The 25,568-nt window shown below is 33.9% G+C and overlaps 2 protein-coding genes across 3 annotated transcripts in view; one reads left to right on the top strand and one right to left on the bottom strand.

The window, feature by feature from the left end:
- igfbp2a (insulin-like growth factor binding protein 2a) overlaps positions 1-12,077 on the bottom strand; it is a 28,605-nt gene extending 16,528 nt beyond the window's left edge. The window contains exon 1 of the mRNA XM_048200888.1: positions 11,714-12,077. Coding sequence (XP_048056845.1) covers positions 11,714-12,077 — 364 coding nt within the window. The remainder of the gene's footprint in view (positions 1-11,713) is intronic.
- Positions 11,966-25,568, top strand: part of LOC125274464 (serine/threonine kinase 11 interacting protein) — a 45,761-nt gene continuing 32,158 nt past the window's right edge. Inside the window, exons 1-10 of one of the 2 annotated variants that reach the window (XM_048200887.1) lie at positions 11,966-12,103; positions 18,338-18,405; positions 21,029-21,231; positions 21,443-21,517; positions 21,623-21,718; positions 21,802-21,909; positions 21,990-22,061; positions 22,230-22,359; positions 23,884-23,987; positions 25,311-25,397. In XM_048200887.1, the coding sequence (XP_048056844.1) occupies positions 18,339-18,405; positions 21,029-21,231; positions 21,443-21,517; positions 21,623-21,718; positions 21,802-21,909; positions 21,990-22,061; positions 22,230-22,359; positions 23,884-23,987; positions 25,311-25,397 (942 nt within the window). In that variant the 5' untranslated portion in view covers positions 11,966-12,103; position 18,338. Of the gene's footprint in view, positions 12,104-17,786; positions 17,945-18,337; positions 18,406-21,028; positions 21,232-21,442; positions 21,518-21,622; positions 21,719-21,801; positions 21,910-21,989; positions 22,062-22,229; positions 22,360-23,883; positions 23,988-25,310; positions 25,398-25,568 lie in introns of those variants that run through there. The other variant, XM_048200886.1, reaches the window with a different exon arrangement.

The following is a 25,568-nucleotide window of genomic DNA, read 5'->3' as shown; positions in this document are numbered from 1 at the left end:
TATTGGTTTGCATGTAAACTGGAACAACGGGTTAATTTAATTAGTTGTTTTTGGGAGTTATCAGCATATCAGTGTATGTAAATGTGCTCAGTGATAAGAGACAAAGAGGTTTGCTTTACAGCATGCAGGCAAGACAGTACAAGCTTGACAAAAAGGTGTTAAGTGACTAACAAGGTTCACTGAGTAACCATAATCTGGGCCTTGGGGAAACAATGTTGCTCTACATCCTCACCTCAGACCAGCATGTATGAACTATAACTATACCATGAAAAATCCTGAAAAAAAACCACCACCTCCGCAAATTCCAAAGAGGTCCTTAAACCATTGCTTGCTCCCACCCCAAGCGCACTCGCCTCAACATTTCTCACATTGTTTGTGTTATCTCCAAGCTGCTGCGGGGAGCTAGAGAGTTTATTCTGGACATAGACACAGTAAGATTCTTGGCATTTGAGTTGCTGAGTAGCCCTGGGGGGGATGGCAGCCATACCCGCTCTTGCAGAAAACTGGGGGATTAGTTTGCTCTATTTTAGTCCAACGGGTACCGCTTTTCCACAGCCCTGTAGGAACAGCTCATAAGCAGTCCGTTTATTTTTGAGTCCCTCTGCCAGGTGCTGTGTGCTTTGTGAGGCCTGTTTTTTTCGGGTCACTGCAAATGGGAAGAGGGTCACCAGCTATTTCCCTCTTGGTGAAGATGAGACCAATACATGAGGACCTACTTGCTCTTTTCTGTCAGCACTCTCAGTACTTTCCATTGTGGCCAAAACTCTACACTGGGGGTTTTCCATGACGCATTTTTAACTTTAAAAAAATTCTAACAACCCCATGTCTTCACTGCCATCCATGTCATATAATGAAGCTGTACACTTTCAGATCTCACAGGCAAAAAAAAAGTTCTTAATAATAAAGCAGAAACTATGCACAGCCTTGCAAAGTATGCTTCACTTGACTCGTACACAGGCGTTCAATGCATTGCAACAAATTGCAATACCTCTATGAGTTCAAACAATGTAAACATCATTGTATTCTTTCATGCTAGAGTTGTACAAATGAGGGTACTTTCTAACCTCTTCACACAATCTGTGATCTATATATGCCTCCATTGTCGCTGTAGCTTGCATGTGTTCCGTTCCGATCTGTTTATGCAGGTTTTCTTTGACTACCTTGTGAATCAACGCCCCCAGGGCACAGTTACCACCTTGTGGATAAAGTAATTGCTGCAAAAAATTAAATGCATATACAAAGTACGCGCACTTACAAAAATTCAGTGGTGCACGTTCAGTACGCGCATACTCTTCTGATGATGAAATATGCATCACGCGCACTGTGCGCTGACCCTTATGTACGCGTAAAAAGTGAACAACACAGACTCATTGGAAAAACGTACCTGTGTCAACATTTTTGAAAATACAAAATACGTACCAATACATACATATCACTGCAGTTTCTCATCAAAAATGAACACTAGAGGTAGTAAAACAGCAAGAACTTTTAATCGTTTTCACACACAATAATGATTACAGCGGCAGATTATGGATTAATAAAGACTTATTTTTACATGGCTTCTTGCACAATAATGTAATGACCTCAAAACACGTTTTACCATAGTGCATGATTTATAAACAAATATATTTTGGAGTTTGCATAAATTAACCAGCTCCATATGTTCAGTTTTACTGACATAATAAGCTTGCTCGGTAGCTCAGCTGGTACAGAATTGTACTTGCGATGCAAAAAACTTGGGTACGAATCTTATGAAAGACAAGTCATGGTAAAAGAGCTCAAAAACAAGCTAACATGACATTGTGTTTTTATGTCACATTTGCTTTTGTTAACACTATCGGGTAGGTTTAGGTTTAGTGTACGTCATTTTAAAACGTGATGGAGTATTAAGCTTTTAGCGCCACTCAGCAGACATTTCAATTCAGAACTGCGGTAATACGTACAAACTCCAACGTAATAAATCTTTGCCATATTCACGTTCTGTTCCGGAAAAAAACTAAACACCATTTTAGCGCCACTCACTGGACATTTCACTTTGAAACTGTCGCGAAATGTGCATGATGCAACATATTTAGCATCTTGCAAAAATGTTGGAATCAATTCAATGGAATCAATTCAATGGAATCAATTCAATGGAAAGGATTCCGGAAGAGAATACAATGCTGAATAAAGTCGTAGTTTTTGTTATTTTTGGACCAAAATGTATTTGCGATGCTTCAAAATGTCGCGGATGTCCTAATCGCCAAAAACAACCACGGTGACGTAAAAGTGCATTACCAACACCGACAGATGAAAGGATTCAGTGGAATCAGTTCAATGGAATCAATTCAATGGAATCAGTTCAATGGAAAGGATTCCGGAAGAGAAGACAATGCTGAATAAAGTAGTAGTTTTTATTATTTTTGGACCAAAATGTATTTTCAATGCTCCAACAAATTCTAACTAACCCACTGATGTCACATGGACTACTTTGATGATGTTTTTATTACCTTTCTGGACATGGACAGTATACCGTACATACATTTTCAATGGAGGGACAGAAAGCTCTCGGACTAAATCTAAAATATCTTAAACTGTGTTCTGAAGATGAACGGAGGTCTTACGGGTTTGGAACGACATGAGGGTGAGTCATTAATGACATCATTCTCATTTTTGGGTGAACTAACCCTTTAAGACATTTTAAACAATTTCAGCTTAAAACTCACTTTCAGACACCAGCAAGTAGGGGTGTGAATCTCCACTGGTCTCACGATTTGATTTGATTATCATATCAACGATTCGATTCGATGCATTGCATCCTCAGTTTTCAACTCACTTTTTATTTTATCTGCTCCAAGAAAGTGCACTTCCTGAATGTAGCAGAACTTAAGTCTGAACACAGCATACGACAGGAGCATTTAGAGCTAATAAACACTAGAAAATACTAAAAGCTCATGAAACTGTCAAGTTGTATACTTAAGTTACAATAACACTCACACACACTCACATGCACTGCTGCCCCAAGGTTATGGAACAGTTTACCACAATATATCAGACAACTATCAACTCTTAGTGAGTTTAAAAGGCAATTAAAAGCATATTTTTTTAAGTTTGCTTATGATCATGCATGAGTGTCGATGTACTGTTGTCGCATGTACTGGTTTTAGATGCACTGTAAATGATTTCTGTTGTTTTCACAGTAATATTACTGTACACTTCTCAACAATTCCCTACTGTAGAATCTGAGTACAGAATGTTACTGTAGATTTCTGTAGATACAGTTTCCTTCTGTATAAACTGTTTACAGTATGTTATAATAGATTTTCAATGCATTTTGGGAAAATATTATACAATACAGTTCAAGCACACACCTCCTCATCAGACTCATCATGAAGGTGAGAGCCCACAAGAGTATGGTAGGTTAACTATCATTTTCTTAGACTTTTTTAAATGGCTTTATATGTTTTATTCTGATGTCATTTGCAAGATATAAAGCTACATTTTAGTTAATACGTTTCCATAAGAACATCTGAGCAAGCATTCATTGCGAAGATGAAAGTCCTAAATTGGTAGGTCAACTTTAAAACACATGGAATCATCTTATTTGTTTTGTACCAGTGTTATTTTCAAAGTATAAATATGTTTGAGTTGTTCATAAGAACATCGGAGCGGGTCCTCATTTCCCATTTAAGCCATGATGACTAGAAATTTCTTCCCGCAGCGGCGCTGGCAGATCGGCTGGATCATTGTGAGACGGGGGGAAGAGTCGTCGCAATAAAGAAGACCTTTTTCTTTACAGCATGTGGTTTTAAATGTTTTAAGATGATATGTATTCGCTGGTTATTGTTACTAATTAAGTACTTTAACTCTTTTTTCCACTGGCACTCTATTTTCCACTGGCACAAAGTGTTACCGTGATTTTACTAGTATGGCTATAATTGTTTTTTGTTCATTGATGAAATATGGCTAATATTGAACATCATTAAACATTTATGAATGAAAGGATGAATTGTTCTAATTATTTCTCTCTTTAATAAATAACTTTAATAAATGTCTCTTTAATAAATAATGGGAATGTGAAAAAATTTAAATTTGGGAGGTATCAATATCAACAAAAGTATCAATTTCATAATCAGTAAATCAATGAACAATGTGTTTCTTAAACTGATAATTTAACAATGTTACTATCAATTTAATTTTATAATTTAATAATGTTAGCATCATGCTAACAGAATGCTAATCATGTTAGCATTTTGCTAGCTTTATGCTAACATGATTAGCATCTTGTTAAAAACATGTTGTCGACATGCTAATGGTGTTAGCATTATGATAGCAACATGCTAACCATGTTAGCATTTTGCTAAAAACATGCAAGCAGCATGCTAATGGTGTTAGCATAATGCTAACAACATGCTAATCATTGTGTTACATCATGCTATTATTTTTTGGAAATGTACATTCTAGACCAAATGTATTTTCGATGCTTCAACAAATTCTAACTAACCCACTGATGTCACATGGACTACTTTGATGATGTTTTTATTACCTTTCTGGACATGGACAGAATACCGTACATACATTTTCAATGGAGGGACAGAAAGCTCTCGGACTAAATCTAAAATATCTTAAACTGTGTTCTGAAGATGAATGGAGGTCTTACGGGTGTGGAACGACATGAGGGTGAGTCATTAATGACATCATTTTCATTTTTGGGTGAACTAACCCTTTAAGACATTTTAAACAATTTCAGCTCAAAACTCACTTTCAGACACCAGCAAGTAGTGGTGTGAATCTCCACTGGTCTCGTGATTTGATTTGATTATCATATCAACGATTCGATTCGATGCATTGCATCCTCAGTTTTCAACTTAGGGAAGAGTCGTTGCAATAAAGAAGACCTTTTTCTTTACAGCATGTGGTTTTGAATGTTTTAAGACGATATGTATTCGCTGGTTATTGTTACTAATTAAGTACTTTAACTCTTTTTATATTTACACCATTTATTTTCCACTGGCACAAAGTGTTACTGTGATTTTACTAGTATGGCTATAATTGTTTTTTTTTTTCATTGATGAAATATGGCTAATATTGAACACCATTAAACATTTATGAATGAATGGATGAATTGTTCTATTTATTTCTCTCTTTAATAAATAACTTTAATAAATGTCTCTTTAATGTGTTTCTTAAACAATGTGTTTCTTAAACTGATAATTTAACAATGTTACTATCAATTTAATTTTATAATTTAATAATGTTAGCATTATGCTAGTAGCATGCTAATCATGTTAAAAACATGCAAGCAGCATGCTAATAGTGTTAGCATAATGCTAGCAACATGCTAATCATTGTGTTAGCATCATGTTAATCAAGAGTGCCAAGTTTTGCCACTGCAAGCACCATTCACATTTTCTTCAGGAAATGTACAGTCTAGTTTAATCCATGGATCCATCTACAAAGTTAGCATTCTGCTAGCTTTATGCTAACATGACTAGCATCTTGTTAAAAACATGCTATTGGCATGCTAATGGTGTTAACATCATGATAGCAAAATGCTAACCATGTTAGCATTATGCTAGCAAACATGCTAATCATGTTAGCATCATTTTTTGCTAAAAACATGTAAGCAGCATGCTAATGGTGTTAGCATTATGCTAGCAAACATGCTAATCATGTTAGCATAATTTTTTGCTAAAAACATGTACGCAGCATGCTAATGGTGTTAGCATTATGCTAGCAACATGCTAATCATTATGTTAGCATCATGGTAATCAAGAGTGCCAAGTTTTGCCACTGCAAGCACCATTCACATTTTCTTCAGGAAATGTACATTCTAGTTTAACAATGTTACTCAGAAATTGTAAGTATTATTTTTATTAATTTATATTTATTACTTTGGTGGTGTAGATTCATCCCATCTGACAAATTTTCTTCTTCCTCCATTTTTGTCTCTTTTTTCATCCTTATCAACATAAGTTGACTTTAGGCTGCTTTATAAGTGTATTTTTAGATATTTTGAGAGCAGGGTGGGTTAAAAACAACCCAAGTTGGGTTGAAAATGGACAAACTCAGCGAATGGGTTGTTTTAACCCAGTGGTTGGGTTAAATGTTTTTCCCATCCTGCTGGGTAGTTTTATTTAACTCAATTATTGATTAAAAATGACTCTATGGCTGATTTAAAATGAACCCAGAATTGGTTGTTAATTAAAAATCAGACACATAATTACTAGAGGAAACAATAATAATCAAGAGGTGAACATTTATCAATAAGCATTTTAATAAATGTTTACTGTTTACTTATTATTCATTAAACTTATTAATAAATGTTCATTTGCAACATATTTTGGGTTCATTTTAAGCAAGAAATACAGCATTTTTTTAAAAAATAGTTGAATTAAATAAATCTATCCAAACAGGTTTGGCAAACATTTAACCCAACTGCTGGGTTAAAACAACCCATTCACTGGTTTTATTCATTTTCAACCCAACTTGGGTTGTTTTTAACTCAGCATTTTTTAGAGTGTAGCTATATACTGTCTCTAGAGTCTCCATATTCTTCTTAACCTTCTTTTGTGGCATCCATTCATCCATCTATCCATTTTCTAAAACGTTTGTCCTATGTGTAGGTGTCACGGTTGGTGTAGACAGAAAAACACAACGAAGGAATCGTCTTTAATGATTAATCCAAAAAGGGAGCATGCAGGAGAATAACGTAACCACATAAACATTAGTGTAAACAAACAAGACCAGATAAAGAGACTGAGGAAACAAAGGGTATATGAACTAATTAACAGCCAGGGAAACTAACTAGGGAACACAGGAAATGGTCAAACAGAGTGAAAACGAAACTAAAGCAGGACATAACAGAGCATAACCATTACAATAGGGTCGCAGAGATGCTGGAGCCGATCCCAGAGGACATGCACGAAAACACTGCACGGCTGGCCACTGATTGATAACATATATTTTATTTGATATATTTTAAAATATATTTTTTGATGATTTGTTTTTGTGTAAATGCAGAAAGATTTAGTAGAAGGAGAAAAGCGCAGTTGGTGTACTAAGAACCTTCAAACCTAAACAAGTTTTATAAGGACTCCTGAAGTCCAAAGAGACATATAGAGCAATGACAGACAGCTGCATGCTCTCAATCACGCTTTCAAATGTCATATAAAAAAATACTTTAATAGCACATTAATCACAGTATTTCAAATGTGTGTTTTAAATGACAGTATTAAATGAGGCATTCTGGTGCTAAATGCAGCTGTCATTCACAGGAAGTGTAAGTTTTCCTCTCTTTCACCAGAAAACCTTCCGGCACTTGTGTAGGGCTTCAAAGCACCAAGATCAAATATTCTCTGTGAATGTTCAGTATTTTAAACAAAAACAATGGATTCCTATGGACCTATTCACACTGGGCACGAACATTCGCCCACTGACAGACAGACCAGTGTTGTTGTTTGCTTTTATGGAGAGATTTTGGTCACATTTCCCAAGTGCTGCTGTATAATCCAGTATGTTGGTGTCAGGTGAAAGGGTATTTGAGTTAGGAAAAGATCCTACAAAAATAAACAGTTGTTCATATAAAACTTTATAAAGTGCCAAAAGTGCACAGATAATTTGTTCACCATTTGCTGAAGTGGTTACTTTTGAAGTATACTAAAATGTTGTTTACAGATATTTTGCTGTATGGAGATATATTGGGAGATATAAGCATGCAAAAGCAAGAAAAAAGTCAGAATTGTGAGATAAAAATGTTATATAAAATGTTATAGGTTTAAATATTATTTCATGCTGTAACTGTCCCCTATGATCTGCATATGTAAATGTTATTACTGTTTACATCAAATTCATGCTTTAATAGTAGACTATTCATTGCAGGTTTCATCAATCCAGTCTGTGACTTGCAACATAAATGTCTGCGTTTCGCTTCAAAGGACGTCTTCAGTGACAGTATTCTATAAAAATGAAGACTATATTTTTTGCATTGCGATTCTGACTTCCAAATGCACAAAACATTTTTCTCTTATTCTGTGGATTTTCCTCCACTTGTTACGCTGTTTTTCTGTCACCACTATGCATGTGCAGCTGTAAGTGACGTAACTGTGACGTCTGCTCCAAATTGGTCTATGAGCATTAAGGGCAACCAATGGGAAACTTATAAAGAAATCAGGCATTAGAAATATAAACACACACCTGAAAGCAATCTGCATACAACTGGTTGTGCACTTACAACAGTTTGAGAACCACTGATCTACATTATTTCACTAGAGTGAAACACAATACCCCGGGGGTCTTACATTCAAGCAACAAAAGTGCTAAAACCCAAATCCCACCTATTACTCAGATATACATCCATCCACCCAGGCTGGAGTTTGGGTTGCTAATAAGGTTCATCTGGGAAAGCAACGTGTCATTTCACCAGATTTGTAACGAAAATTACTTATAAACACAGGAGAATACATCAATATGTTTGCAAATGTTATTTATCCAATAATAAACTAGGATTTGATCTGCTGTAAGGAGTAACAACAACAATCACCAGGTCGCTGGTGCCCTCTGCAGGCATTTGCTATAATACATAATGAACAAAAATTATGTTTATTATGTATACAACATTATGCATTTTAAAAATGCTGTTCAACAAAACCAAATGATTACTTGCTTTTGATGCTTTATTTGAACCCATTATTATTGCCTCATTGCTATTATATGTTTTTTAAGTCATTTTAAAGGCTGTTGTTCACTAGTTTCACAGGTCAAGTTTTATTACCACAAAATATTATTGATTATTCGATTAATCATCAAAATAATCGACTGATTACTCGATTACCAAAATAATAGTTAGTGACAGCTCTAGATTAGTTAAAACACTTTAAATTGCACCTGCATTGTTTTGCATTTTGTGACTTTCGGTTGAATAAATGACTATTTTTGCAGTTATATATTTCATCAGTGAATATTTCTGTAAAAATATTGTCTTGTTCTCGTGAACCTAATATTGTGAATCGTATCATCTCATGAGCTAAAAGTATCGGCACCCCTAATAAAACAATTTCCCAACAATAAAATTGTGGCCAGTGAAAATGCTGAGCAGCTACTAAAGCCCAAAGTATAGTTCACTTTTTATGCGTACGCGAGGGTCAACGTACAGTGCATGTGATGCAAATTTCATCATCAGAAGAGCATGTGCGTACTGTACGTACACTGCAAGTTGCACATTTTTTTTGCAGTAATTAGTTTATCCACAAGGTGGCAGCCGTGCTCTGGGGGCGTCGATTCACAAAGTAGTCAAAGAAAAACTGCACAGACAGATCAGAACACATGCAAGCTACAGGGACAATGGAGGCCTACATAGACGAGAGATTGTGTGAAGAGTTTATAAAGTACCCTCATTTGTACAACTCTAGCATGAAAGAATACAAATCGCCTCTTTATGCATATGAGTCGAATGAAGTATACTTTCCAAGGCTGTGCGTTCAAACGAAGTATACAGAGCTTAACTTTGGAAAACCACTAGCCACAGTGGCTGGTGAGCAAACAAAGTTAATGCCAATCCTTGCATCCACCACTAAGAGGTGCCATAATAAATAAATTTACATTTTTGCTATTAACTCCAGAATCAAAATTGTTTTGGTTTTCTCTCCCTTTCAATATTATATTATATTATATTATATTATATTATATTATATTATATTATATTATATTTGCCATTCTGAATTTTCTGAAACACCTACTCCTACTGATATGTTTTTCGAAATTTCAAACGTAGGCCTATCATCTATCTAAACACTCACCTCACTAAAAGTTAAAGCTGCAGTCTGTAAGTTTTGCCTCTTTGTCGCCATCTCTGTTTGAAACCTGCAGTTGCAGTTGTGCGGAATTATCATCTTTATGTGGATTGTGCATCGGCACGGCTGAATCTAACGTTTGCTGTCAGTCACCGCACCGGTGTGGATACTGTACTTCTGAATCACACATTCTACGTCTTGGAAGTATGACCAAAATAAGATTTTACACAGGAAAATGTAATCTGAACAAGTAATTAATAAATCTGCCACTTTTGTTCTGACCAACTGAGAAAAAAAAAAAAATAAATAAATAAATTGCAATAAATAAATCTAACGATCGCTTAGCTCGAATCACGTCAAATCATGCAAATTATTATTATTGTTATACTTTGTTCTCAAATTGTTAATTTTAACAACATCAGCATTGAGTAACTATGTGTATTTAGTGTGTATTAGCGTTACCTGTAGATTTCAATTTCTGTAGCCACTCCGCAGTCTTTTGCTTTCGACTACGAGTGAATCTCCAGTTGTCACTGATGATTGGACCTTTCTAGATTACAATCCGCCATCAAAATGATACATTTAACCATTCCAGCTGCTGTGAGAAAAGGCTATAAATGATCCATCACCAGCAGCATCCTCAACATGCCATATAGACTACTAACTGGGACTCCTTCTTCATGTAAACAGACGTGATGTAATGATGCAAAGACAAACAGCTGCTTGCTCGAATTTCCCGCAGTACCACTCTTACTAGAAAACATTAAGCTTACTGTTGTGACTCGGGCAAAGGTAAGGAGATAGTTTTGAACACTGGCTGTTTATGTACTTGCTCAAAAATTGATTTTGGATAATTTTTAACCAACAAAAGTTACGGACTGCAGCTTTAACAGAAGTATTCTGATTTGTCAGATCAATTCACAAACCTAAACAAAGCCTAAACTTAACACTCACGTCCACACCAGGACATTTTGTTCAGGATATGCAGTTAAATTCCACCTATGCATGCTTTTCCCAGCAGTTTTTGTGATGTTTTGCAATCAAAAGTCCATAATGTCATAAATTATTCTGTATTAACCTACTTATGTAGGCTAATTAGAGAAGTGCATTACTTAAGTATTAAAATATACAGAATTTTTAAACACAATTTTTGGCGTGCCACCTTAATATTTTTACTGGACTCATCTGGCCATCCTATGAAAAATATCCTCAAGGCGCCGCAGCTTGTTCGAGTACGTCGAGACCCGTTCTCCTGTTCTGCTTGTTCAGACCCATCCTCTATCTCTCTCTTTCACACACACACACACACACACACACACACACACACACACACACACACACACACACGCAATGATAAATTTACTGCAGGAAAGGGTCAAAGCGCAAAATCCGTCTTGCTATCACTGTTGCATTCCATTTACTCCTCCAGATGTCCAAAAGTCTTCTTTCTTTCTTTCTTTCTTTCTTTCTTTCTTTCTTTCTTTCTTTCAGAGAGGTAGAACACTTAAGAACACATCGCACTGTTACAACAGGTGCACAGATAGTTAACATGCTGTTAAAATTAGTAGAGTTTGAGTTCATGACTCCAGATGATATCGAGCTCGAGACAATTAATCAAGTCTTTTATCGATGACTACAGCAAAACACGGAAGAGAAAACTTTGTTTTAGATCTTTCTTCACACAAATACATCAAGGCAGACAAATAGTGTTTTAGTGGGCTAAAAATTTGTATTTTTTCATTATAAAATTGTTCACGAGAAAAGAAAAATAATTAGCATGGCACCGATCTGACTTGATGGACTATTTTAATATCAGCTGATATATATATTTATAGGCCTATATATATTTATATAGGCCTATTTAATTAAAACAGAATATGCAAATTATGGAAATCCCATATTTATGTCATAATTGATACGTATGCATCCATTAAATCACCCACCGCTGACTTCCCGAGGCTCTGCGCTCCCCGTGGGCTCAGTGTCCACTTTACGTCCACATCTCCCGAGCCCTTGAACCAGCTGCTCCAGGGGCAACTCCGAATCCGGCTTGGGATAACACCGCAGACCACTGGAGCATCTCGGCGTGTAAACGCCGCACAGATCGCCCTCTTGCCGGGCACACACCGGACAGCAGCCGCAGCCCGGCTCGCGCACAATCTCCGCGCACGGCTCCGTGAGCATCGGGCAAGCCGCCTGGCGCTCCGCGGTGCAGCTCGGACAACGGAACACCATTTCTGATCCAGCGGCGCCGTGAAAAGTCGCCAGTGCCAGCAGCAAGCTGCAACTCACGTAGAACAACATCATGTAGTCGGAGGACTAAACTTACGCAGGTAAGAAGCGCACGCGGACAGGTGAAGGCTAACTGGGGCTGCTGCGGCTCCTATCACTGTTCATATGCCGCTGACATCATAGGAGATGACAGGCGGGCTGCAGCTTTGTCAAACAAATCCTCACAAGGGCTACAGTGCCAGAGCTTTGGGTCTTTATTCTGTTAGGCCTCGATTTTGAAACAGATATTTTAGAATAAATATATATTTTTTTTTCATCGCAACGTTTTGTTTAGACTTTGCACTTTTATTTAACCTTGCATTGCAGCTGGACTCCAACAGACGTTCAGAGAATTCCTAAGCTAAGCTAAACCAGCAGGGTCTTTATATATTAAACGGCTTAATTAAATGAAATTCTTGGTGAAAATGACCCTCAAGTTATTAAAGATATTTATTTTCAGCTAAGGCACACATTGCAAATGTGTGAAATATTATCTAGTTACATAATATGTGCAATACTGGTCGTGTGTATTGAATAGGCCTAAATTATGCATGATGGAATGATTAAAATTTAAAGATAATGATTAATTTATAGTCTTTCAGTCTGAAGTGGAGAGAGGCGGTGGTCAATAAAGTGTCCCTCACTGTCTGTTCGGTCTGTAAGTATGGCTCAGCAACACAGTTATGGGGAATAAACTAATAAGCAAACTAATCTGTGTCGTTGTAGTCATGACTAGAGTCTCTGCACATATATAACGCCCCTTTTATAATATAAGATGTAATATAAGTCCCCAGAATGTGTGTGTGAAGTTTCAGCTCAAAATACCCCACAGATCATTTATTATAGCTTGTCAAATTTGACCGTTTTTGTGTGTGTCCCTTTAAATGCAAATGAGCTCCGCTTTTCAGAAGAGGGCGGAGCTTTAACAGCTCAACAACAACAAAGCTGGAGAATCTCACGCAGCCAAAACGACGAAAGTGTTCAGCCTTACATTGTTCAAACCGGAGTCGACACTGATGGAGAGACTCAGGAAGAAGTTACAACTTTTAGACGTTTCTGAATGGTTAGTGGATAAATTGATGTAGTTGCTGTGGAGTTGATTCAACTCATCCACTAGCATGTGCCGTCATGTTCATCTTTTGTGTTGAATTGACCCTCGTTTGTGAAGCAGTCCGGCGTAAAATGACGGCATGACAACAACACTCTACTACAACAACTCTTCCTCTTCTCTAAAGCAGCCCAACATGGCCCCGCCCCCTTTGTTGCGTGTTCTCGGGGGCGGGGTTTATGTAAATTTTAGGGTTTGTGATGTCACCAACCCAGGAAGAAGCTCATTGTAGTCCCTACCAGCCGTTTATAAAGCGATTTCTGTGAAAGAAAATATCTCTCTTTGCATTGAACTTTGAGCGTCGTAACTTTGCAGATGTTGTTTATGCTCAAACAGCAACATTACACACTAACTGAAGTTAAAAAAGTCAAATCATAATCAACCACCCCTTAAAATCCATCGGCACTGTACAGTAAGTAAATGTCAGTGCTGTACTCATAGGACTAGCCTAAAAGCTGAATGTTGTTGTAATCTCTCAGTTGCCTATTGATTACAGGGGCCAGGAGTCGAGGTATCATGCTTACCAACCAAACAACCATTAACTCGTCCAGAGCAAAGCCCACACTCTGTTCCCCTCTGAGACTAATCGTTGTTTATTTAAGGGTACAGAAATAGCTGCTCCATGTGAGACCTATAGCTACAGTGGCTGTCGAAGAGATATAAATGAGGATTATTTTTCTTTGTGGGTGCCCTCTGATTTCATGCCAATTTTTATGCCAGGCTTCGTTTTTGCCTTGGAAATTTTGATGGAGAAAGGGGACTTTTGATATGCCAGGTCTTGTGGGTGTTGTGATGAAGCAGGAGTGTTTATGCAGAACCTCATGTGTCATTTAAAAAAAAAAAGAACCAGCTGGAGACTGGACTTGTCTTTCTGCAGATTTTGAGGGCTTTAAGCCACAGTATCTCCAGTTGGTTAAGTGCAGTTCTCCATCAAGGACATTTCTGAGTAAACAAGTGAGGTAATTACACCAATGCCCCGAGGAGCCTCTGCATACTCCACTGTGGAAAAAGAGAACCGTATGACTTTACTAAGATCCACTCTAAAAGATAACGGGTTAAAAACAACCCAATTGCTGGGTTTGTGCATATTCAACCCAACGTGGGTTGTTTTTAACCCGGTATCTTTTAGAGTGCATCTTAGTGAAGTAAGATGCACTCTACTGCACCCAGCAGTTGGGTTAAATGTTTGCCTGACCTGCTGGGTAGTTTTGTTTAACTCAGCTATTGTCTAAAAATGCTGGGTTAAAAACAACCCAAGTTGGGTTAAAAATGGACTAACCCAGCAATTGGGTTGCATTAACCCAGTGGTTGGGTTAAATGTTTGCTCAACCTGCAGTTTTAACCCAACTATTGTTTAAAAATTACTGTATTGCTTGCTTAAACTGAACCCAAAATATGTTGGAAATTAATATTTATTAATAAGCATAATAATTAAACATTGAACCTTAAAATATGTTGGAAATCAATATTTATTAATAAGCATAATAATTAAACATTGAACCCAAAATATGTTGGAGATTAATATTTATTAATAAGCATAATAATTAAACACTGAACTCAAAATATGTTGGAGATTAATATTTATTAATAAGCATAATAATTAAACATTGAACCTTAAAATATGTTGGAAATTAATATTTATTAATAAGCATAATAATTAAACATTGAACCCAAAATATGTTGGAAATTAATATTTATTAATAAACATAATAATTAAACATTGAACCCAAAGTATGTTGGAAATCAATATTTATTATTAAGCATAATAATTAAACACTGAACTCAAAATATGTTGGAGATTAATATTTATTAATAAACATAATAATTAAACATTGAACCCAAAATATGTTGGAAATTAATATTTATTAATAAGCATAATAATTAAACATTGAACCTTAAAATATGTTGGAAATTAATATTTATTAATAAACATAATAATTAAACATTGAACCCAAAATATGTTGGAAATTAATATTTATTAATAAACATAATAATTAAACATTGAACCCAAAATATGTTGGAAATTAATATTTATTAATAAACATAATAATTAAACATTGAACCCAAAATATGTTGGAAATTAATATTTATTAATAAACATAATAATTAAACATTGAACCCAAAATATGTTGGAAATTAATATTTATTAATAAACATAATAATTAAACATTGAACCCAAAATATGTTGAAAATAAATATTTATTAATAAGCATAATAATTAAACATTGAACCCAAAATATGTTGGAAATCAATATTTATTAATAAGCATAATAATTAAACATTGAACCCAAAATATGTTGGAAATTAATATTTATTAATAAGCATAATAATTAAACATTGAACCCAAAATATGTTGGAAATTAATATTTATTATTAATAAACATAATAATTAAACATTGAACCCAAAATATGTTGGAAATTAATATTTATTAATAAGCATAATAATTAAACATTTAACCTTAAAATATGTTGGAAATTAATATTTATTAATAAACATAATAATTAAACATTGAACCCAAAATATGTTGGAAATTAATACTTATTAATAAACATAATAATTAAACATTGAACCCAAAATATGTTGGAAATTAATATTTATTAATAAACATAATAATTAAACATTGAACCCAAGATATGTTGGAAATTAATATTTATTAATAAACATAATAATTAAACATTGAACCCAAAATATGTTGGAAATTAATATTTATTAATAAACATAATAATTAAACATTGAACCCAAAATATGTTGAAAATAAATATTTATTAATAAGCATAATAATTAAACATTGAACCCAAAATATGTTGGAAATCAATATTTATTAATAAGCATAATAATTAAACATTGAACCCAAAATATGTTGGAAATTAATATTTATTAATAAGCATAATAATTAAACATTGAACCCAAAATATGTTGGAAATTAATATTTATTAATAAGCATAATAATTAAACATTGAACCTTAAAATATGTTGGAAATTAATATTTATTAATAAACATAATAATTAAACATTGAACCCAAAATATGTTGGAAATTAATATTTATTAATAAGCATAATAATTAAACATTTAACCTTAAAATATGTTGGAAATTAATATTTATTAATAAACATAATAATTAAACATTGAACCCAAAATATGTTGGAAATTAATATTTATTAATAAACATAATAATTAAACATTGAACCCAAAATATGTTGGAAATTAATATTTATTAATAAGCATAATAATTAAACACTGAACCCAAAATATGTTGGAAATTAATATTTATTAATAAACATAATAATTAAACATTGAACCCAAAATATGTTGGAAATTAATAATTATTAATAAGCATAATAATTAAACATTGAACACAAAATATGTTGGAAATTAATATTTATTATTAATAAGCATAATAATTAAACATTGAACACAAAATATGTTGGAAATTAATATTTATTATTAATAAGCATAATAATTAAACATTGAACCCAAAATATGTTGGAAATTAATATTTATTAATAAGCATAATAATTAAACATTTATTAAATTGTTCACCTTTTGATTATTATTGTTTCCTCTAGTAATTATGTGTCTGATTTTTAATTTCCAACCTATTTTGGGTTCATTTTAAGCCAGACATATAGTCATTTTTAAACAATAGTTGAGTTAAATAAAACTACCCAGCAGTTCAGGCAAACATTTAACCCTACCTCTGGGTTAAAACAACCCAATCTCTGGGTTTGTCCATTTTCAACCTAAATGTTGTTTTTAACCCAGCATTTTTAGTGCACATCGATTCAGTAGGCTACTTTTATATTAGAGATTTAATCAGATTCAGTGCAAAAACATTGATCAGTTTTAAAAATATTGCGTATAGTGGAAACATTTTGAAAAAGTGGATCTGGAGCATTTTTGCAGACTCAATTTCAATTTCAGGTCATATATATGAATCATATGTGGCTAACACAGAATAACACTGTCATGAGAATTAATATGATCTTATTGAAGCTTCTTTTGAATATGTGTGACTGCATTATGAGGATATTAAATGCACATTAAATTGCTTGTTGAATTCTGTATTCATACTCAATGCGTACTTTGGAATATTGTTTCCCGAGGTTTAGTGTTTGATTTCCAAGAAAATCAAATGGTTGTTGATTTAATGTCGACATAAGGCAAGAAGAGAACAAACATATTTGCACATTACATGTGTACCATAAACGCAGCAGAGTTACACAATCAGGTCAGCAGCTGTTTTGCACTTTAAGCCATTGTAAAGATAGACATGTCAGGATAGTGCTGACAGGAAGAGTTTTGACTGTGACGTCAGCAGCGAATCTTGCACTTTCATTTTGAAATAGTACAAGTAATTTATTGACTAAACTCCACTTAAAATGAGTGTCAGCAAGATTTAACAATATGGACATTTACAGAGACAAATAAAAGGGATATTCTGATGATTATTGTGTACAGAAACAGGACTTTTCATTAATACAGTTTTTTTTTTCTAATATTTTAAGGCATAATTGATTTAACATTCCCATGCAATTAAAATTCAAATGACAAGTTCTTTCTGTTTGTATTATAATGCGTGTGAAAGTAAACGCAGGAGGGCGCGCTTAGTTAAATATTCTCTGTTTGGCTGCTCCGGGCCGCCGTACCATTAAGAAACAAGATCACATGACGACTATCCTCAGGATGTCAACAAACGTGAAAGGGAATTAAAGTGAAGTAATGCCATGCATCATAATGCCGCTTCAGAAACGGGAATAACGTTATTCGTGGCTGCGGGTTTGTTGAAACTTCAGGTATGAAGATACTGACTCACATTATTGTTGGGTTTCAGGAAGAGCCTGTTTTGTTTTCGGTTTACAAGGTTACAAGTAGTTTTTAAGTGGTTGGAAATGTGCTATGCATGTTTAAATATATAGGGAATGTCTAGAAACCTGATTTGTTTGTCATCATATAGTTTATAATAGTAATTTGAGTTGTTTTCTGGCAGTTCAGTTATCAGAGATGACACATGTATCATCAGTTCACAGTGTGAGGTGTTCAGTTGTGTAATCTCTCCCTTTTTACAGCTACAGGAGTCAAATTATTGTATTACCCAATTAATATCCTGTCTTTGTAGAAACTATGAATTTTCAGATTAGAATAATTGCCTGTGTTATTTTTCTGTTACTATGTTTCACTCTTTTTAGGATGACATCCACTCAGGCCGGTCAGTCAGCGGTTGTACACAGACTTGCCACATTGCTGCGAAATAATGGTATAGAATCAGTACTTCAATTTTGTTATTGTTTGTTTTTGCAGTTTCACCAGGACCAGTTCCATAAAAAAAAAAAAAAATAAAATAAAATGAAATGATGAGGGTGCAGTTAGAGTGGTGTAATGAATGAAAAATAGTACCACTGTGACAGTGTGTATATATATATATATATACAGTAAAGTCCAAAAGTTTGGAACCACTAAGATTTTTTATGTTTTTAAAAGAAGTTTCGTCTGCTCACCAAGGCTACATTTATTTAATTAAAAATACAGTAAAAAACAGTAATATTGTGAAATATTTTTACAATTTAAAATAACTGTGTACTATTTAAATATATTTGACAAAGTAATTTATTCCTGTGATCAAAGCTGAATTTTCAGCATCGTTACTCCAGTCTTCAGTGTCACATGATCCTTCAGAAATCATTCTAATATGCTGATTTGCTGCTCAATAAACATTTATGATTATTTTCAATGTTGAAAACAGTTGTGTACTTTTTTTTTCAGGATTCCTTGATGAATAGAAAGTTCAAAAGAACAGCATTTATCTGAAATACAAAGCTTCTGTAGCATTATACACTACCGTTCAAAGGTTTGGGGTCAGTAAGAATTTTTATTTTTATTTTTTTGAAAAGAAATTAAAGAAATTAATACTTTTATTCAGCAAGGATGCATTAAATCAATCAAAAGTGGCAGTAAAGACATTTATAATGTTACAAAAGATTAGATTTCAGATAAACACTGTTCTTTTGAACTTTCTATTCATCAAATAATCCTGAAAAAAAATATTGTACACAAATATTTTGTACAATTGTACACATTAAATGTTTCTTGAGCAGCAGATCAGCATATTAGAATGATTTCTGAAGGATCATGTGACACTGAAGACTGGAGTAATGATGCTGAAAATTCAGCTTTGATCACAGGAATAAATTACTTTGTGAAATATATTCAAATAGAAAACAGTTATTTTAAATTGTAATAATATTTCACAATATTACTGTTTTTACTGTATTTTTAATTAAATAAATGTAGCCTTGGTGAGCAGACGAAACTTCTTTTAAAAACATTAAAAATCTTAGTGGTTCCAAACTTTTGGACTGTACTGTATATATATATATATATATAGCTATATGTGCGTGTGTGTGTGTGTGTGTGTATTCGTGGACTTGCTAATTAATATTAACACAATAAATTACTAATATAAACACCTTTGTTTGAGGTATATCATAAAGCTTGCATAATAAAATGTTGCTAATGTGTATGCAACTGTCCATCATATATTTATTTGCCAAACCACGGTAATTTCCCTTCAGTTAAAAAAGTCATCACTTGACACTGATTTTATATATATATATATATATATATATATATATATATATATATATATATATATATATATATATATATATATATATATATATATATATATATATGTGTGTGTTTTTTCTGCTCACCAAGGCTGCAAAAAAAAAAAAAAAAAAAAAAAAAAAACAGTAATATTGTGAAATATTATTACAATTTAAAATAACTGTTTTCTATTTGAATATATTTTAAAATGTAATTTATTCCTGTGATGCAAAGCTGAATTTATTCGATCAAAAATACAGTAAAACAGAGAAATATTATTCCAGTGTAAATCAGCTGTTTTCTATGTGAATATATAGTAAAGTGTAATTTATTCCAGTGATCAAAGCTGAATTTTCAGCATCATTACTCCAGTCTTCAGTGTCACATGATCCTTCAGAAATCATTCTAATATGATGATTTGATGCTCAAGAAACATTTATGATTGTTATCAATGTTGAAAACAGTTCTGTACTATTTTATTTATTTATTTATTTATTTTTCAGGATTTTTTGACAAATAGAAAGTTCATCTGAAATAGCATTTTTTGTAATATTATATGCTACCGTTCAAAAGTTTGGGGTCAGTAAGAGGTTTTTTTTTTGTTGTTGTTGTTTTTTTAAGAAATTGAACAAATTAATACTTTTATTCAGCAAGGATGCATTAAATTGATCAAAAGTGACATCAAAGACATTTATAATGTTACAAAAGATCATCAAATCAGCATATCAGAATGATTTCTGAAGGATCATGTGACACTGAAGACTGGAGTAATGATGCTGAAAATTCAGCTTTGATCACAGGAATAAATTACACTTTACTGTATATTCACATAGAAAACAATTATTTTAAATTGTATTTTTTTTTTAATTGTTTTGTATTTTTTAATCAAATAAATGCAGCCTTGGTGAGCAGAAGAGACTTCTTTTAAAAATGTTATAAAATATACAGATACCAAACTATTGAACGGCAGTGTGTAAGTTTTATATATATATCAAGGTTTGGATTGTTGGCAAGTTAAAAATCAAATGCATTCTCTTAATGTAGACATGGAGAAGACAGAGCAATTTACTCCTAATTTTCACCTGCAGATTTGGGGACTGATATGCAAAACCGTGCAGAATGATTAGTGCATGTGATTTTGTTTACATGTTGACAGAGAATCTGTGAAATCGGAGGGCTTTTTTGCATTCGTTTGAGGCTGCTCGGCATCTCAGGCTTTCCCTTTAATGCTGCCAGTTCAACAATAACAATACAGTTCTCGTTCCTCTGTAAAGGTGACTCCGTTCTGGATGGTTCCAGTACTCTCACTCTGCAAGTGGGATGTTTACAGCACCTGACACAACTCTTCGAGCGGCACCTCCTCTCACGCACACATCAGCATGGTTTTCTGGCCCTGCCGTCCCACCCAGCAGACACCGCGTCCCTGCTGGAAGTCCAGTTCCTCTTCGACATGCTGCAGAAGACCGTATCACTCAAGGTACTGAAGATTCAGAATGTGCAATTGCAAACTTGTTAAGAGTGAAGTTGATAGTCGAATAGTAAATTGCATTATTAGTAGTACTATATTTTTCTTTTAAAATGTCTTGACTGATCCTTTCTTTTATTTGCATTGAAATGCATCATAATTCTCCAGTCCAACAGAATGAGTTGTCGTTGCAATGATCTGATCATGTCTATCTGTGAAACAGCTTGTTAATCCACCTGGTGTGAAACTACAGTATGCTGTGAAAATCTTCCCTTTCAAGTCCCTCAAATACTTAGAGGTATTTCAATACAAACTAACCAAATGAATTCAGTTATGTTTGTTGCATTATTCTGCCCTGTTGTCCTAAATGTTTATTTTTTTGTTTGATTGTCTTTCTGTTCAGCTCAAGCGTATTCCTCCTCATTGTCTGGAGGGTCTCAGAGGAGTGTATTCTCAGCTGGAGGTCTTCACTTGCTCCAAAGGCGTCAGTTCTCTAGAGGTCATTTTTGCACAATTGACACAGTGACCATAAGCTGAACCATGTTCACATACAGAAAGTAATCATGTGTGTGTGTTTAACAGGAGCTTCTCTCTCTCTGTGGAGGAGATCTCAGCTCAGCTTTACCCTGGTTAGAACTTCATACCCTTAATTTCAGCTACAATTCCATCTCCCGTCTGGACGAGTCACTAGTAAGAGTCTCCTGTTTTCTGTAGAGTGTAGAGTTACTGATATTGGAATCTGCATGTAACAGTTTTCTAAATTGTTTTAGAGTCTGCTGAACGTCCTGAAGTGGCTAGACTTGAGCCACAACAAGCTGCACGATTGTGCAGAATTTTTAAAGGTAGGTTTCTCTTTTTTACTGTTTTATTTCTGGACTGAATCTGCAAACTTCTTCACATTTTTTGCTCAGATTTTGGATGAAAATGCATGGGGGAAAAAAAACGTAGAATTGTTGCATGTTAAAAGTTAGGATAGAGTGAATTTATTTACCTTTTCTGTCTCCATCAAGCCTCTTACTGAACTGGAGCATCTGAATTTAGCTTATAATAACCTCCAGAGAGCACCAGCGCTGGGCCTGAGCGCCCGAACCAAACTCGCCACCTTGATCCTTAGAAACAACGAGCTGGAAACTATCAATGGTGAGTTTTCTGCTCATTTCCATGATTGCTATCAATGGAAAGTAAATTGAAAAATGCATCTTTCTATCCTTTTATTTAACCATCTTCTTCTTGTTTGTTTCTTTATTGATTGTTCTGGATGCAGTTTCTATCAGATATTAAGCTCTTGAAATTATTTTGAAACCCAAATGTAGTCTTAAAGGGTTAGTTCACCCAAAAATGAATGTGTCGTTCCACACCTGTAAGACTTTCATTCATCTTTGGAACACAAATTCAGATCTTTTTGATGAGTTCCTCCATTGACTACCTTTGCAACTTTATCTTTGACGCTTCAAAAAGTTCATAAAGAGATTGGAAAACTAATCCATATGAATTGAGCTGAAGAGACTCGATCACTTTTTATTTTTCTTTAGTAATAATGCTCATCAATCTTAACAGTAACACACATTATCATGTAATAATGAGTGTGAAAAGCTTAAGTCCAAGTAAAATTTAACAAATTAGGACAAAGAGTCCAAAACAACTGTCCTTCATTGTTCAACCGAACAGACCAGAAGGTTTAAACATTGTAAAATTACCCATAATGCTTGTTTGTTGTGAAAGTGAAAACAAAAAACGAAAAGAAACAAACAAAAATAAAGACACCCACATATATAATCATAAATTTACATATACACATGCATCCATATTAAGTGTTCATGTAGGAGAAAGAGATATATATATTAAAAAATCAAAACCATAATAATAGTAACAGTGATGTTAATAATACACTAATATATATATATATTTATAGATATTGTATATACAAATTCCTCATAACATCAATTGCTATTAACATATGGTTCTTTCAGTAGATTTGGAACGAAAGTATAAAGAAGGAATCTGAAGAGAGAAAAAGAGTGTTATTTAAATATAGTTATTTTATAATAATAGTCATAATAATAACAATATTGATCGCTTTTTATGATGAACAAATTGAATTTAGGCTTTTATTCACATATAAACATTGATCAGCGAACATAAACAAACTCAAATGATGAATGATGAAAAAAGCTTGGACTAAACCACTTGATTCATATGTTTTCATTAGTTTTCCAATCGCTTTATGAACTTTTTGAAGTGTCAAAGTGGTCGTTGCAAAGGCAGTCTATGAAGGGACAGAAAGCTCACGGATTTCATCAAAAATATCTTGATTTCTGTTCCGAAGATGAAGATATTTAGTTTTATTTTTGAATAACTAAACTGTGTTCTCACCATGAACATGGAAAGTTGTTAAAAAAGGAAAGAAAAAAAAATATATATATCAAGTTTTTTTTTTAGTTGAGGCATATTTGAAAGAAATTAACAAAAAAATTTTTTTTATTTTTTTTATTTTTATTTTTTTATTCTGTTCAGTGCATATTTGTTTTTACAGATTTGTCAGAGATCTTGATTGCAAAATACTCTGTATTCAGTATGTAATACAAACATTTGTGTGTGTTTTGATTAGTTTACTAAAATAAATGTTAATCTAATTTAATGTCAAATGAATTGTCCTAACTGCAGGGGTGGAGCAATTGTCGTCTCTTCAGTGTCTTGACCTGGCTTACAACCTTCTCATGGAGCATTCCCAGCTGGCACCTCTGTCCCTCCTTCATCATCTCAATACAGTAAGTTTGACACACCTAGTGATGCTTAGCTTAAACTCCTACGCAGTTTGGAGAAGTAATTTCCAGGTCTGAAAAAAGTATGTAAAAATATTAGCATTTCCAGACTATTGCCCCTATTTAGTTTTCTATAAAATTAAGGATATAATGAAAATAAATGTATCATACAAGAAGTGTGTTTTCATGGCAGCTGTTTAGTGATTGTCAAACATGACAATGAATTTAATGTGCACTTTTTCATTATGCAAAAATTCAGGTTAGAAGTTTTTTGGGTTTCTTTTCCCAATATTCTTAGTGCCGTATTACAGAGCCTCTAAAAGGACCTATGCAAAAATATACAGACTTTCGCATGCACACGAGAAACCATTAAACTTAGCATATAGGACAATGCACACAGCTGTATTGCACCATCAGCCTATTTCGCAGTGTGGTTTCTTGGCCACCACAGAGAATGTGCTAAAGCAGATCTAAGGCCTTGAAATATGACTTACTACCCTAAAGAAAGCCAAATTGTGAACATTTTTTTTTTAGTACCAGTCTTTTATAATAGACCCTTGAACTTGGCAAATAGGACCATGCACGCAGCCATATTGTGCCATCAGACCATTTCATGTCATGGTTTCTCCGTCGCCACAGAGGATGCCTTCAATTGGACATTAGGCCTTGAAATTAGAGGGAAAGCCAAATTTTGAGCAAATAGATCTCTATTAATTTATGTGCATCCATGATCTTGTTTTCTTCATAGTAAGATGGCAGTGACGCACAGAGGAAATAGGATATAGTATACTATATATAAAACTAGACATTGCAATGCGTAAAAATTCCTGTATACATGTGAATAGTTTTTCAAAGACACAAAAAAGTTTCTCGTGTGCATGCAGAAGTCTGTATATTTTTTATTTATTTAATTTTAGGAGCTCTGTATGTTGTCACTTTGAGAAAATTAATGAATAAAAAAAATATATATATTTATGGATGACTACTATATGCCAAATATAAAGCTGAAAATAATGCTGTATGAACCATTTATGTCTGAAAATCTACTGAGAGGTTTGTAAAATTTGAGTCTTGAAAATAAATTTTGAAATGGAAAATATCTCACTTTTTCAGTTATCCTAAAGTGTTTTACCTCAATCCCAAATTTTAGTTCAAAAAAAAAAAAAAAAACTTACAAATTTCAGTATGTTGAGGATCTTTATGATTTTAACAAGTCCCAGAAACGTTTGAATATCAGGTTTGCAGTTCAGCCAAATGGATGTTAGAATCTCAATATGAATATTTCCCTCTGAAGCATGTGATGCATCTCTGATTCTTTTGTCGTTTCAGTTGACTTTGGAAGGAAACCCTTTGTATTTTCAGAAGACTCACAGGGCATCGACTGTCTGCCACCTCTCACCACGAGCTGCTGTCAAAGTGAGTCCCTGTTTGTGGACAATAAACAGTGCACAAGTCATTATGTTAACCACGGTGTGGCATCCAAAAAGCAGTATTCCTCCTATTAGTTTTGAATGAATTAAATATACAGCATTGATTGTATTCATGTTTACCATAGCAACCACAGGGAGGTGCCAGTTTGCCTTTTTT

Source organism: Megalobrama amblycephala, linkage group LG8 (genome assembly GCF_018812025.1).
Source record: "Megalobrama amblycephala isolate DHTTF-2021 linkage group LG8, ASM1881202v1, whole genome shotgun sequence".
Taxonomy (NCBI): domain Eukaryota; kingdom Metazoa; phylum Chordata; class Actinopteri; order Cypriniformes; family Xenocyprididae; genus Megalobrama; species Megalobrama amblycephala.
The sequence above is the reverse complement of the archived record's forward strand: the minus strand, read 5'-3'. Positions and strand labels throughout refer to the sequence as shown.